Raw genomic sequence first — 16,658 nt, 5'->3', positions numbered from 1 at the left:
ACTTTCGCCCCCTTCCTTCCCAGGCCAATTTTCAGCTTTCAGCGCTCTTGCACTTTCAATAAGAATTGCGTGTTCATGCAACACTGTACCCAAAATCATTTAGTTCACACAGAGCTTTATTTTGGTGGTATTCACAAATCAGTTTTTTTTTTTTTTTTTTTGCGATATAAGCAAAAGAGCAGAAGTTTAAAAAAAAACAATATTTTCTACTTTCTGTTTTAAAAGAAATCCAATAAAATCCAATGTCATAAATTGAAGCCAAAATGTATTCTGCTACATGTCTTTGGTAAAAAAAAAATTTCGTTAAGTGTATAATAATTGGTTTCTGTGATCATGTACAGATGTGCGCGGATGATCATGTACAGATGTGCGCAGATGATCACGGACATATGTGTGCAGATGATCATTGGGACATGATTTTACTGTTACATATGTGGGACAGGTGTTTTTACTCTGTGGGGACATGTGTGTGGACATGTATTTTGGGGACACTATTTTGGGGACATTGTGATTCTACACTTTGTGGGGACACTGGGCCAGTGATCAGTGTGTAAAAAAAACAGCTCATACTCACTGATCACCGGGTGGCTGCAGCGATCCCCTCTCCTCTCCTCACTGACAAATTCCATGTGAGGAGAGGAGAGCCGATCGCCTAGCAACCAGCTCACTGTTTACATCACATGACGACTGTGATTGGAGCCCTCCTGCCGATCGGAGATGCGCCTTGTCCGGGTGACACAAGCGCATCGAGATCGCGCCGCTGCGAGGGCACGCATGCGCGCGATCCGCCTCCTTCTGAGGGACGTTCCTGAACGTCCACTCAAAAGGAGGAAGCTCCCACCAGGCCGTATATGTGCAGTGGCCGGGTGGGAGGTGGTTAAGCATTTAAAATCCCAATAAGGTCCCATATATAGTCCAGGCAGATTAAGTTTAGTTATACTCCATCTACAGATATGTACTTGTGTATCATCCAAAACTGACATCACAGCAAAATCCATACCATTATTTTTTGGGGCATGAATAACTTACTGTATATAGTGACTGTATCTTTAAATGCCTATGGTTGTTGCCTAGTTGCTTAATTTCTCCCCTGCCTGAGCCTTAAGTTTAGAAAAACAGGGAGGGCACACCCACCTTGTTCATTACCAAAGATAAAATGTATTAAAATAGTAAAAACAAAAGTCATACTCACAAACAAATGTTAAAAGAAAGGCTTAACATTGCTCCAAAAGTTCGGAACCGTGTCTTCTAGACACCTGCACCGGATGTTGGAAAGGAACCGGATGGCATCGCAAACGGCTTACACGTTACGAGGGAGTACCCTCTTCATCAGAGCCTCAGCGGTAGCCACACATGGACCAAGCTCCTGAGCGCAGGAGATTGTATTGTGTTGAGCCTTAAGTTTGCCTGTTCTGAACACATTATACATGTATATATATATATATATATAGTCCATTCTTGACATGGATATGTGAGTTGCAGGCTGACATTATAGACTGTTCAGGAGGCTAATATTTCAGGACCCCAGGTTTCCCACAGGGGTTATACACCTAATAAAGAAATGGCCATTATTCTCATGTTAATTTAGTTATGTTTTATTCCTGCAGAAAATAATAGTCCACCAGTAGCAGAAACTGGGCCAGATAAGGAACTGACTTTTCCTGTGGAATCTACAACACTAGATGGAAGCAGAAGTAAAGATGACCATGGCATTGTGACCTATGAATGGGAGAACATCAGGTATCAGTTTATCAAGCAGCAGAACCGAGTGAAATAGGTTATGTCCAGTGAGCATTTATTTTGAGTTATTATTGTATATTATAGGGAACATCCAAAAATGCTAATTGTGACGAAGTAGTAGCCTAAATAAATGTACCTTTTTGTTTTGAATTACTTGTGCAAAAAAGCAGTCCACCTCTTGGAATGTGAAGGTGTCTAAGCACCGCTATGCCTACAGCTTCAAAGCTGTATACACTATATTGCCAAAAGTATTGGGACACCTGCCTTTACACGCACATGAACTTTAATGGCATCTCAGTCTTAATCCGTAGGGTTCAATATTGAGTTGGTCCACCCTTTGCAGCTAGAACAGCTTCAACTCTTCTGGGAAGTCTATTCACAAGGTTTAGGAGTGTGTCATTCTGCCAGAAGCGTATTTGTAAGGTCAGGCACTGAAGAAGGCCTGGCTCGCTGTCTCCGCTCTAATTCATCCCAAAGGTTTTCTATCGGGTTGAGGTCAGGACTGTCAAGTGTTTATTAAAATTATTTCTAAAAAAACAGTGTCTTTGATAACTGCACTAATAGATTCCATTTTTTCCAAGTGCAAGTTAGAGAATAATAAGAGGATTTTAGTAGGAAGCACTTTTCAAGCTGGTTTGATAAATGGGCATATGGAGGTACAATGGTACAATGGGAATAATACCATCTTGCAAAGGGATCTACTTATGCAGGTTTTTATGTTAATTCTACACTCATTTTGCTATTTTAACATAGTTTTGTTCCTTTTTACAGTGGGCCCACCACAGTGATAATTCAAAACAGTGATAAACCAATGGCTGTTGTTTCTGACCTGCACATTGGAACATACCGCTTTCGTTTGACTGTCAAGGACCAGCAAGGGTTAAGCAGCACAGCTGCTGTCTCCATTAAAGTTAAAGAAGGTAAATACTATCAGTCATATCTCATTACAATCAAGGTGTGCTAATGGCTCATAGTTAGACAAAGACTGTGCCTCTATACCTGCTGATGTACAGAATGCAACACGCAAGTACAATATTATCCCAATATACAGTATTATTATCCTGAAGGATCATTCCTTCAGTTGTCGTTCCCCTTTCTTAGAATTTCTTCCTTGAGCAGAAAGTTAGTTAGAAAGCAAATAACATTGGGGTTGATTTGCTAAAACTGGATAGGGCAAAATTTGCTGCAACTGTGCATAGTAACCAATCAGCGACTAACTTCAGCTTGTTCAATTAAGCTTTGACAAAAAAACCTGGGAGCTGATTGGTTTTGATGTAGAGCTGCACAAGATTTTGCACTCTCCAGTAATGGGGTAGTCATTCTTCACCATTTCTTGGCCTGGAAGTTTAATGTTCTAGGGGGTTGTCAAGGATAGACTATAAAACAAGCTTCAGTTAATCAGTCTGAACTGAAGTAGAAAGAAATGAATTCTTCAATTTTGCCTCCATCAGTTCTTCCTGTCAACCATCTGAATCCTGGAAGCGTTCAATTCTGGGATCCTCTTCATCTGTATGTTATGCATGCCTGAACTATTATCCAGTGCATCTAGATGCCAACCTATATGAATTAAAAGGACTTTATGGACCTAAGAGTTTTTTGGAGCTTTGATATGGCATGATTGCATCTATGCTTTCCCTGGACAGTCTCTTTGAGTCACTCAGAGTCAGGCTGTCATGGATGGGATTAGGGACAAGACTGACTAACCAGGAAATAGCAGCTGGGGGCAGACAGTGGCAAAATTCACAGAGGAGACACAGAGAGCTCTGCATTCCCCCTCGATTAGTGAAGGTGAGAGCAGGGTCTAGGGAGTTGCCTGTTCTTTATCAGAGCTCCCGATAGTGGAGATGAGTCCAGCTGCTGACGGCTCCCAGGTTTTGGCCCTCTGACTCACCCACCCAGGCAACCAGGTACTGGAGTACAAATAGTACAAACTAATATTTAGGCACCTTTCACGCGTACGGCTATTCTGCCGCAATTTAAAAGCATGTTTTTTTTCCTGTGGAGTTCAAGACTCCAGGCACTGCGATCAGCTGCATTTGCACAGTGCGATTAGCTGCGGTTGCGTTTGGCTGCGGTTTGCCATTTCCATGGCAACCCGACAGGGTGCCGACTCGGACTGTTTGGTATAAATCTTGAGGGGGAACTCCACGCCAAATTTTAAATAAAAAAAATGGCGTGGGTTCCCCCCCAGGGGCATACCAGGCCCTTCGGTCTGGTATGGATTTTAAGAGGAACCCCTACGCCGAAAAACGGCGTGGGGTTCCCCTCCTCCAAATCCATACCAGACCCTTATCCGAGCACGCAGCCCGGTCGGCCAGGAAAGGGGGTGGGGACGGGTGAGCGCCCCCCCTCCTGAGCCATACCAGGCCGCATGCCCTCAACATGGGGGGTGGGTGCCCTGCGGCCCCCCCCACCCCAATGCACCTTTTTCCCATGTTGATGAGGACAAGGGCCTCTTCCCGACAACCCTGGCCGTTGGTTGTCGGGGTCTGTGGGCAGAGGGCTTATCGGAATCCGGGAGCCCCTTTAATAAGGGGGCCCCCAGATCCCAGCCCCCACCCTATGTGAATGAGTATGGGGTACATGGTACCCCTACCCATTCACCTAGGGAAAAAGTGTCAATAAAAAAAACACTACACAGATTTTTAAAGTGATTTATTAGACAGCTCCGGGGGTCTTCTTCCGACTTCGGGGGTCCTCTTCCGACTTCGGGGGTCTTCTTCCGACTTCGGGGGTCTCTGTCGGGAAGAGGCCCTTGTCCTCATCAACATGGGGACAAGGTGCTTTGGGGTGGGGGGGGACCGCAGGGCGCCCCCCTCCCTCAAAGCACCCACCCGGGCTGCGTGCTCGGATAAGGGTCTGGTATGGATTTTGGGGGGGACCCCACGCCGTTTTTTCGGCGTAGGGGGTTCCTCTTAAAATCCATACCAGACCGAAGGGCCTGGTATGCCCCTGAGGGGGAACCCACGCCATTTTTTTATTTAAAATTTGGCGTGGAGTTCCCCCTCAAGATTTATACCAAACAGTGACGGGCATTGGCAGGGATCCGAGTCGGATCCCCGTGCTTGTCGCTCATTGGCAAAGGAAAAATAATTTTTCCTTTCCACATGAGCAGCTCGGCGCTGTTATCCGCAGCTGACACAGTGTACTGCGAATACCTGCGGTTATGTGCGGGTAGCTGCGCTAAATCACTGCTGGACGCAGTCAATTCTATTTTTTCTATCCGCACAGGACCGCATGTATCTAATTTGCAGCTAAACGCAGGGTGAATGTGTGAATGGGGCCATAGGAAAGCATTGTGTGCTTTTAGCTGTGGTAGAAAATTAGAAAATCCGCAGCTAAAAGCACCATTCTATCCAACCGTGTGAAAGGGGCCTTATTGCTGTGTATTGCTGCAATTTATTACTCTTAACAAAATACAGTATATGTTGTTAGATCAAACAGAATTCATTACAAGTCTAGATGTCATGCCATTTTTATTTTTTGATTTATTGAGCGCGCCCAGTACTAATGCATCAAAATAATTATTTGAGACATATTTAAAGGCTACGTTCACTTTTTTTTTTTTCTAAATTCCAGCTCCCCTATGCATTAATATAGCATTCATGTACTTTTTTGCAAAAATATCAAAGCTTTCCATAAAATCTACACACTTACCTTACTGTCCTCCATCCATGATTCCAAACATATCTATTGCTTCTGTCTTACGTCCTTACAGACTGTAGGTCATGACACAGGAAGGAGTCAGAATCAGTGAACACGTCCAGAGCATTCTCAGTAAGGATGACGAGCGTCCCAGTCCCCTACATTTCCTTATTCATCATGGTGGGGATCCCACGGGACTTACTGTCAAGGGTATCTACAGGTTAAATCTTCCCCTTAGAAGGGGTGACTTCGACAGGATTCTCTGCCAGAAAGAAAAAATGTGGATATATACCCTTGACAGTATGTCCTCACATGGGTTAAATAATGAGTGCAACTTGTCAGTATTCCTTACATCATAGTTGTTAAGGGAGACACCTCATGTCCTTCTGTTCTTGTCTTGTCTATTTGATAATACACTTATTCACGTCTGATCTCCATATCCACCTTAATTTTCTTCAGTACTATTCCCCTCTCCCCCCCTTTCCCCCCCCCTCTTGTTTCCCTCCCCTCCCCCCCTTTATTTAATTCTTCCTGTATCACCTTGAGAAGGTGCTGCACCCACGGACGGGCCCGTTCTACCTTTATTTGTTGTTGTCTTATGATATGAATGGCCGTCTATTTGTTGCGCTGTTGCCTAGACAACCGATAGCTGACGTATCCACGTCTCTAACTGGAATGGCTATATAAGCTGCCTGCTACGGCGCATGCTCTGAAGAAATCCTTGACGGATGAAACGCGTCAGCATGACGCCATCACGCTCTACGTAGCACACATACAGATCCACCCACCAGCCCTGGGGACCTGGGGACCTGATTTGCTAAGCCGCTGAAGCCTTGCCGCACGGAACCAGGAAGTGATTGAGGAGTTACACCGCATTCAGGCGGTACGCCACAACATCCCCCCAATCTCCACTATTCTGGTGGGCATTCGTCCACACAGACCTACGAGCCACTTCCACTTGGCCAGAGGAGGATTTAGCTGCCTTGCATAATTTGAGAAGACCCGAGGAGGATCGGAATGTTCAGCATGCCTGCTATACCTTGATGTCCGTGGTTTGGTGAGATTGTATCTATCCATTATCTTTCCATGATTCAGCAAACACGCTGTGTTTATACATCACCACCCATACAGGCACACACTCCCTCCTGTACCTCTGTACTGCATCCACACAGCTGCCTATGTATGTTATCAGCTGTGGCTGAGTATTCACCTGCAAGTGCTACTACCAGCAACCCTCGTGGCCTATACTTCTAGTTACACTCCATGTCTGCCATTGGCAGCGTGCACAGCGGACTCCCATCATCCACGGCTGCATACATTCACCTCCTGGCCTCTAACATTACTTTATAGACACTATATATGAGACGGTCCCTGTCCATTCAGCCAATCAGATGTGATTGTATGTGTAGTGGTGGCCATCTGTATGTTGTTTTTGTCTTTAGACAACGTTGTCTATTTTATTGTTAGTGGTGGTATTTGGTTCACTTACTGTCATATTTTTCTGACACTGTTTGGTGTATATGTGGTATTATCTTTCTATAATAAATCATATTTTTGCTACCTTGCTGGTTCCTTGTTGAAGAATTTGTTCTCCTTCCCTCCCCTTTTTTTCTGATATGCTCTCTAATTCAGAGGAACACACCCACCCATGATCTTTTGAGACCTTGGGTGTTTGCAAGCAGCTGTATCTATATGCAGATGTTGTTAGGGTATCACCCCCATCTGTTAACATCCATATTGAATTAAGCAAAGTATCTTGGTTCATAAGTCCCTTCTTGTTTGTTCACAGGAAGGAGTTGACCAGCTGATCTCATTAGCACACACCCTGCATCATCCACCCTTCCACTCCCAGCTGCACGTTTTTTAAATGAAATGCAATCAATCAGTGATCACTCTTCTCACTAATTACACAGTATACAATCAGATTGCATAGTGTATGGCCATCTTTATACAAGTACATAGAAGGGAGTGGACATAAACACTCAGCTGTCAAGCCCCATTCACATCTCTGCATAGCGGGAACTCGCATTCCCACATGCATATTTTTTTGCAAGGTGGGGAGGTGTTTTGGAACATTTTCACTCATCACACATAGGGCAGCCCACCCACCGCAATGGGCTGCCCTGCACACAGCAAACTTTTTTTTTAGAGCGGAGCTTGGTGCGTTTTTTACTGCGATTTTTGGTGCAGAGCATTTCTAAAATGCAAGGAAATGCACAGATGTGAATGGAGCCTCATTGTTCTTGTGTTAACGCACCAATTTAACTATTTAATTATCTACAATTATTTATACACTGAACATTTATTCTCTATACTATTTAAACCATAGATTACCCTACACGCCTTATAAAATGTACAAATTGGTAATCAACCATTCATCCCAATCCTACCATCGTTCTAAAATACCAGCAGATGTTAAATTTTTTTTGGTCATTTTCCAAAAATACACCCCCTTCCTGATGACAACTGTGGGCTTTAATCTGCCATACTAATTGCTCATTATAGTACGAAATGACATAATGAGAACATACTCTAAACAGCTGAAAAGACTCTTGCTTTTCTCTGCTAGAAAAGTAGTTTTACTAAAAGGAAAAATTCCTCAACACCAGATTGAAGGACCTTTTGTTACAATTATTGAATACAAACAAATTGGAATCAGCAGAGCTTACCCGCCTAAAGCTAAGTTCAATGGAAACCGGCCGACATTTGGCCCATTTGTACTGCACCCAATCCGACAGAAGCCAGCTATTTGCCCGGCTTTTGTCAAAGGGGCATGACTGAAAAAGGTCTGACGACCAGCTCCCTGTCAGTGCTCTCAGCCAATGGCTGAGAACGCTGACTGCAGCGTTTTGGTGTGGTGGTGGGGGTGGTGGGAGGGGGGGTGCCTGTTCTCCTGTCAGAACACAATAGAACAGCAGGGGAGATCGCTGTACTAACATCAGATGGTTAGTACAGTGGCTCTGACCTGAGCTGTCAGGTTTTTTTTTTTTCGTTCACCCCGCTAGGTTGCATGAAAAAAAATTAGCAGCGTGTACTAGGCTTAAGGTTGGCCATACATTATAGAATTTTCTTGTACAACTTTCTTTTAGATTTACCAAAACCATGTAATATGAGGTCAAGCCTAAAGACTTTCCATGTGTATGCAATCAGGCAGGCGCCCTTGTACTAAAGGAAATTGAATAAGAAAATTGTATAATGTATGGCCAGCTTAAAGTGGATGTAAACCCAATGTCATCCTTTCTAAACTACTGCCATAGGGGTTATCTATAAGGATATACATGCCTACTGCATGTATCTTTACCTGTCAAATGTCTCCCCTCTGTCTGTTATTAGAAAAACTGCAGATTCTGTGGGTGGGTCTGTTGTCTGGAGCTCGGTGGGTGGAGTTGTGATGTCAGTAGACTCCCCGCCCACCTCTACACTCCCCTGTGTATTTCTAACACTGAACTTCTGTGAAAAGACAGGAAAGTAACCACATGACTTCAGCATGCCAAATCATGCTGAGGTGTGGAACAGCCAATCCTTGCAGAGCTGTTGAAGAAAGCAGTGGGGATGAGGGAATAAAAAAATAATGCCTGTGTCTTAGGCTGTCACTCACACAAGGTGGAGTATTTGACAAAGTTTTTCTCAGGTTGTCAAGAATTGTCTCACTGAACAATAAAAGAGGATTGCTCAGAGATGGATTAACTCTGTGTGGCAAGACTGGGCTCAAATGATAGGAAATCTTATACTCTACAGTATGATAAAAAAAAAAAAAAATCCGGGTTTACATCCACTTTAAGTTTGACAAAATATGAGAACTGTCCCAAATTTGATTTTAATATTGGTTTCTTAGGTTGGGCATAGATTATGCAATTTTCTTTCCTTCAACCACCCTCCCTTGGGCCCAGGCCTCTGAAATTGCCAGCCTGGCCCATTGCTGAGGCATCACCGGCCGGATGGCTGCCTCTGTTGTGCCTTATTCACACATGTGGAGCTCGCTGCATCGGTGGTGCCCAATTGCCCCACCTGCAGCAACCCAAGTAAGTGCCCCTGACAGGGCCAAGTTAGGAGATCCCTGTGGTCTGACTTCTTCCCCTTGTTTCCTTCCTCATTGAGGCTGCAGTGGAACTACTACAAATACCCACTTACTGTTGGGACATCAAATTGCCTTCTTTTTTCCCCCTTGTCCCTTGTCCCATGCAGTACGTTTCATTATTCCAGCGGATATCTCGGATGTGGAAGCTGTTCTGACTGCCGCTTAGCCCCCCAGATACTGTCCGGAGGGTTAAGGTCGCCTCTTGTACAGGACCCCCCTTTGCAGCCGACAATCTGATTTGGTTTGAGTTGGAAGCCCTCCTCAGTTTTAGGGGGATGGGTTGGGTGGCGGGGATTGTTGCCCCACCGGGGCTGGTCTCGCACATACAGGGCCCCAGTGGTGATCTTCTATATTCCCCTGAAGAGATAAACAGCTGTTTTGTCTCTGTCTACCAAACCCTATATAGCTCCAGGGTGACCTATACTAGTGAGTAACTGACTTCTTACCTAGAGCCCGTTGATATTCCTATCTTGACTTCGACCTATCGCAACAAACTGGACAACCCCATCTCGGTGGAGGAAATTCTAAAGGCACTCAAGATACTTCAATCATGTAAAACCCCCGGCCCGGACGGTATCCCTGTAAAATTTTACAAACTGTATGCTGGAGAGCTATCTGTTAGACTCCACGCCACTGAGTCGCTAACTGCTGAGGCACTTCCGAGCTCCCTGAGTGAGGCTATTGTTGTGGTAATCCCTAAGCCAGGAAAAGACACCTCCTTATGCTACTCATATCGCCCTATATCATTGATAAATGTGGATGCCAAACTGCTGGCCAAGGTCTTTGCCAACGGACTGAGCGTGGTCATATCAGCTGGAATGTAATGTAAGTATTCCTGCGCTACCCTAATGGAAAAGGAAAAACAGTGAGCGACTGGACGGCTGCACGCACCGAAAATGGGCCAAGCAAAAACCCAAAATACACAAGAAATGGAGGGGGGAGAGGTGCTGCGCTATTCAGAGCAGGGGACTGCTGTATGTGATCTCCGTATAAACTACTATGGAATGTGGTAAACCACTAATGGGAAAATCAATAGGCTACATGCTGATTCCCCATTATGAATAAAATGAATATGTGTAAACACTGAAGACCTTGTGCAATAATAAAAGATAATAAATCTTAAGAACGTGGATATAAATATGCAAAACCAGCTTAATGTAAACAAATAAATATTACAATAAAAAACTTACAATCCATACAAATAACAGTGAATATATGTATCCTTAATAAATAAATAATACTTATGTGCAAAAAACGGCATAAAAAGTGCAAGTGCTAAGGTGACCTGAACACATCTACTCAATCAAGAAACAGTGTCCCAGCAGTAATAGTCCTAAATAATCTGCTGATCAAAACCAACAACCAAAAAACACAGTCCAAGTAGCATGCAACTGAGTGCATAGGTGAAACAGCATAAAGTGCAAAGTGTTAATATCCTCTTATAGTGCAATGACAAAGGGTCCTATGTGCTCAAATAAACAGGGGTGAGGTGTCTGAAATACAATTCAATCTGTGTCCTCTTCGTGCATGAAACACACTAATATAAGTAGTGGCCCCTTACCTAGCGGTGCTAGGTAAACCGCAAAGAAGTAGCTGCCAATAGCTGTGATCCTTTACTTCAGGGTCCTGGGCCAGCGCAACTCCTATTTCTGCCTCCACGCCTAGCGATGTTAGATAAACCATATGACAACTGAGTGCAGGTAGCTATGATCTTAGCTGGGGTCCTGGACCAGCGCGGGTCCTATCTCTGCCTCCACGTCTCAAATGTCGATCACAGCTCCGCGGCCTCCTACATGGCCCCGTCCGCGGGAACCCGGGACAATCCAAAGCCCCAGCGGCTTCCTTCCCCAACCAAAGGAGCCGATGGCGAAGCTCTCCCTTGGAGGTGGGGGCTTCCTTTTTGTGTCAGGGAAGTATCGCGAGAGCCAGAGAGAGAGAGAGGTGTAGTTCTGGCCGAGGAGGACTCTGAGCTCGGCCGGGACGGGCGGTGGATAAGAGGTTGGTGTAGGAGGTCGTTGTAGCTTCGGTGCCGCCTTATTTGCCCTAGAATGGCCAACATATACCCACAACTTGACCCGTACTGTCCTAGATGTAGAAGTGAGGTGGGGAAGTTTTGGCACATGGCCTGGTCCTGTCCCAGGCTCCGATCATACTGGGGGGAAGGTGGTCAGGACGTTGAGTGATTTGAGCGAGGTCCAGACGCCGTTGGAACCTATGGTGCGCTTGCTGAGCTACCTGGAGGAAGTCGAGGGGGGTAGATATACTAAACTGTGTATTACTTTCTCCTTGTTTTATGCAAGATGGGAGATACTTCTCAAATGGAAATCGGCTAACCCACCCACACTTGACTCCTGGCGAATGGCGGTTAACTCAGTAATGCCTCTATACAGACTTACCTACGAGAGTCGGCAATGCCCGGGTAAATTTAACAAGGTGTGGTCCGCATGGATAGATGCCTGTGGTTAACGGAGCATAAGGGGCTGGCCTCTTGAGCGTCCGCTCTTCTCCTCAGGGATCTACCCCTTCATACTTGTTAAAGTCTCCCAAAACCCCCCCCCCTCCCCCCCAGTGATACTGATTTATTGCCCTTCACTGTTTGATGGTACCCTACTGGGTAAGTTTGCTTGAATGACAATACTCTACACAACAAGTTGATATATTTGCTTATGTTCCCCTTTGTAAATTGGTTTAACATGAATCGTAGGTTAATAACTCGCAATTGTGGAATATCTTTATAGGCAATACTTTGCACTGTACCTGCAGGAATACCTTTTGCTGACTGCTGTAATGCTGATTTGTTCAATGAAAAAAAAAAAAAAACGTTTCTGTTAAAAAAAAAAAAAAGTGATATTAAAAGTTAAATGGCTCCTGCTGCTCTCAGACAAATTTTATGAGAGCCAGGAGAGGGGAGAAGAGCTGCTGCAGAGTACACAGCACTGGACCGAGGCCAGGCTCGGGTGAGTATTTAGGGGGGTTGCGGGGGGAGCTGCACTTAAAGGAGACGTACGTACAGCCAAAGCTCGTTTGGCTGTACTTCTGTGGATCACAGGAGTGCAGTTCGTTCTGCACTCTTGTGACCTGTTTTTAGCAGACAGTGGGCTGACGTCACAGAGCTGGTCCGGGAAAGATTGCGACCATATGGTTGGGATCCGCCCACATGCATGGACCAGCACCTGGCTCAGCCCCTCAGCGAGCCGCTGAGGGGCTGAGCCGGCCATTCCTGCCACCTCCACAGTCCAGCACTCCAGTGAGTGTGGGGGGGCAGAGAGCTCTGAGAACCAAGTGATCGGTGGTCTTTGATCGCTCGGTTCTCAGTCTTAAAGCTGGTGGGGGACAGATGCAGCATTGGACCAATGCTGCATCGACCTAGGTAAGTATGATTCCAAAAAAAAGAACATTCCCATCATTTTCTTTTAAAAGGTTTTTTACCTTAATGCATAGAATGAAATAAGCTGAGGTTAGAAGCTGATTTGCTACCATGCACAACTGCACCAGATTTTTCACTCCAGTTTTAGTAAATCAATCCCTTTGTCAATTATTCAACCTCTTTCACATCTGTGGGTTTTAGGGAGGAACAAGAGAAGACTAAAAGGTGATGTGTGACTTCAGGCAGTGTATGCATAATTCTTCAATATGTAATTTTTATTGTTTCATTTATGAAAAAGTTATGACAATAAAAAATATGTATGCACATAGCTCTTAAGGTGATTAGTCAATTAATTTTTAATGTATACTCTTTCACAATTACAGTTTGAGTCAGAGTGAAGCACCATTTCAGAGACATATTTACTACATCCCCATAAAACAGTCTTGTTTACAAAGCCTCTAAAATTGAAGAGTTCCTGCTTAAAGCGGAGCTCCAGTCTCTGAAGTGAAAATTAAAAGTCAACAGCTAAAAAAACTGTAGCTGCTGACTTTTAATAAACAGCCACTCACCTGTCCCAGGATCCAGCAGTGTGCTCACCCCAGCCATGTTCTCCCTGTGTCCTCCCTCGCCGGTGTCTTTACTATGGGCACCCGGCTGTGACAGCTTGAGACTTCACAGCCGGGTGCCCACTGCGAATGCGTGAGCGACGCTGCGCTCTGTGACTGGTCCCAAAGTCTTCTGGGACCCGTCATGTGTCCCAGAAGACTTTGGGAGGGAGGGGGGAAGGAGAACTATCGAAGTGGAAGTGGAAGCTGTCAAAATCGGGTACCCGCCCCCCCCTCCTCCCCAAAAGCTCCATTTCACAAACCGGAGCTGGGGAGGAGGTCTTAAAGTGGAACTTCTCCTTTTGGATGGAGCTCCGCTTTAATGTAAAGATGTGTTATTGAGTAGGCTAATAAACAAAATCTTTAAATACAATGCAATACATCAACTTTTCATAACCCTATGAATATGTATTGCTGTTACTTCAAATTCCAGCATCAGGGTTTGGGGTGGTTACTGTTGGAAGCAAATTGCCAAGGGCATCTGGAATTTACTTGCTGCATCGACAGATTTCACCTTTCCTGACTTTTCACCATATTTTGGGGCAATCACAAGTCAGCTTAAAAACAAGACTGCGATCTCTTATAACATACAAGCATAGAAGAGTAACAGCAGAAATAAGACCAAGTAGTCTATCCCATTTTTTTTTTTTTTTAACTACTAGATCTCCAGAAAGTTTTACCCCCTTCATGACCAGGGTATTTTTCGCTAGTCAGCACTGTGCTACTTTAACTGGCACAAACAGAGCTTTCTTTTGGTGATATTTAATCACCACTGGGTTTTTAATTTAATATGCAAAGCCTCCTGAACTCTTTGTTCAGAAGGACTGTCTATGACTTAAATGTTTATTTTCATTCACAGGGAAAAATAGCCCTCCTAAGGCTCATGCTGGTGGAACACGTGCCCTCGTTCTTCCCAATACTTCCATTTCACTAGATGGATCAAAGTCTGTTGATGATCAGGGGATAGTATCATACCAGTGGTGGAGAGATGGTCAGAGCCCAGCAGCTGGGGTAAGTAAATAAGGAAATTAGGATATTTCAAAAGGTCCACCCACATTTAAATTCAGCTATAAGTGAAGGCTGGTGGGCTAGCTCACTTGCTGGTTTAATTTACCCACCGAAGACTCTAGCAGTAATATCTCCCTACCATAGTTTCTATCCCTGTTCCTGCCAGTTCACCAAGGAACACTAGGGTGTTTCTACCCCCCTCTCTCAAAGAGACATCACATGTAACCTGGGGCAGCCACAGCTAGGTTTAGTTAGGAAAAGGATGTTATTGCATGTTATACATGTTGTGCTAAGTCTATAGTAAAAGTTGATTCAGCTGCTCAGAGCCTGCTCTGAAGTTATTCAAAGGGCTGCATGCGAGGTCTTGGCGTATTACTAAAGAACTTGGGCCCATAACCACAATATGGGGTATGTGTAACATCACTACGACAGAGGTTCGTTTAAAAGACAAGAAGGAAGAAGTAGTTGCCATGAATAATTGCAAGGGAAAAAAGGCAACCTGGCATAGTACCTGGTTAGGTGACAGGTTCTTCACTATTGATGGTATCAGTGCTTTGATTCCCTCCCTAGCTGTCCATCTCTGCTGGTCATTGGGACTGGAGTGAGTAATAGGAATGGTGCATGACAGGTCCTCTTTATGGAGAGATGTGGGGTCTAATAAGACCCCACATCTCTCCTCCAGGCTGGAAAGATTGAGATAAAAAAAAAAATTACAGATCTCATTCTTTCCAACTGAGATCTTGGCTTTGTTTACTTCCAGGGCCCAGACGTGATGTCATAACGTCACTCCCGGTCCTCCGACGGTCATAGAGATGCCTGTAAGAACGGTCAAGCGGCTGAACTGCTGCTATAATTGTTCTTACGGTGCACAGAATCGCCGGCTGAAAAAGATCATATCTGAAATTCAGATTTCCTCACTAAAAGTCAAAGACGTCATATGACGCGATTGGGATGGAAGTGAGGAACTCCACACTTTGGGTACTGCAGACATGTGGCTGAGTTGGGAGGCCACCTTTATGTTTGACTCTACCCATGACCGTGGATCCTGCCTGGCCCCAGGCATAGGTGAGCACGCCTCTGGGCGAAGGGTTACTCCCCATGCAAGGGTTGGTGACCCTGTTCAATGCTTGGCGTAGCCCAAAGAACCTACCCCATGTCCATGTTACCCTCGCTTGGCACCCAACAAGGAGGGAAAGCTTGGAGTATGTGACAACCACCCTATCTCTATCCTTGCAGGCAAAATGCACAATTAAATACAAAGCATTTGTATTACTGTTCATCCAGTGTTGAACTTTACACAGCTCTGCCACACAACCCAGCCCTGTGCCAGTGGAGGACACCTGATTTTTCTCTGCTGCAGCTCAGTAACACAGTAAGGAATGTAAACATCCCTTGTAATAGAAAAAAAGCATGACAGGACCTCTTAAATATGAGATCTGAGGTCAAAAAGACCTCAGATCTCATATTTACACTAAAATGCAATTTAAAAAAAAAATTGTCATTTAAAAAAATAAACAAAATAAATTGGCCCTTTAAGAGCTATGGGCGGAAGTGACGTTTTGACGTTGCTTCCGCCCTGCAGTGTCATGGAGATGGGTGGGGGCCATCTTCCGCTCACTCGTCTCCATGTCAGCCCAGGGGACAGACGCGAATGCCTCCGCCGCTGCCAACGGCTCCGGTAAGCAGCGGAGGGCACCGGATCGTGGCGGGAGGGGGGCCCTCCCCCACCTCCGATAAAAGTGATCTCGCAGCGAATCCGCCGCAGAGACCACTTTTATCTTGTACCGGACCACAGGCCGAACACGGGGATACCGGGGTTATGGCAGCTAGCTGCTGCCATAACAACAATATCCGTCCCCAAAGTAGGGATGTACATCGGCGTGCTGCAGTCCGGAAGTGGTTAAGGCAGTCTGATCATTTGATTGGGCCTCTTAATGCTCCAGATCACACCATGTATCATTTTTTTTGGTTAAGCAGCACACCACAATGCACAGTAGTGCAGTAGCATGCCCTGCAATGCATACAGTATCTGTTGGCAAGGTGGTTTTGGGTGTAAATTACGTTGCAGCACACCAACATGCAAAAACAAATAATAACACGCACATTATGGTATCATATGCATGAACATGCAACACAGCTGTGTGATGCCAGCTTTTAGGTCTCCTCCCCACCCCCACCTTGTCATTGGACAGTAAAAGGAGGTGCAGCAGACTGA

The 16,658-nt window shown here is 45.1% G+C and overlaps 1 protein-coding gene across 3 annotated transcripts in view; it reads left to right on the top strand.

Moving 5' to 3' along the window:
- Positions 1-16,658, top strand: part of KIAA0319 (KIAA0319 ortholog) — an 85,599-nt gene that overhangs the window by 43,111 nt on the left and 25,830 nt on the right. For all 3 annotated transcript variants that reach the window (XM_073631158.1, XM_073631159.1, XM_073631157.1), the window contains 3 exons: positions 1,608-1,740; positions 2,512-2,660; positions 14,295-14,446. In XM_073631158.1, the coding sequence (XP_073487259.1) occupies positions 1,608-1,740; positions 2,512-2,660; positions 14,295-14,446 (434 nt within the window). The remainder of the gene's footprint in view (positions 1-1,607; positions 1,741-2,511; positions 2,661-14,294; positions 14,447-16,658) is intronic.

Source organism: Aquarana catesbeiana, linkage group LG05, assembly GCF_042186555.1.
Source record: "Aquarana catesbeiana isolate 2022-GZ linkage group LG05, ASM4218655v1, whole genome shotgun sequence".
Lineage (NCBI taxonomy): Eukaryota > Metazoa > Chordata > Amphibia > Anura > Ranidae > Aquarana > Aquarana catesbeiana.
The sequence above is the reverse complement of the archived record's forward strand: the minus strand, read 5'-3'. Positions and strand labels throughout refer to the sequence as shown.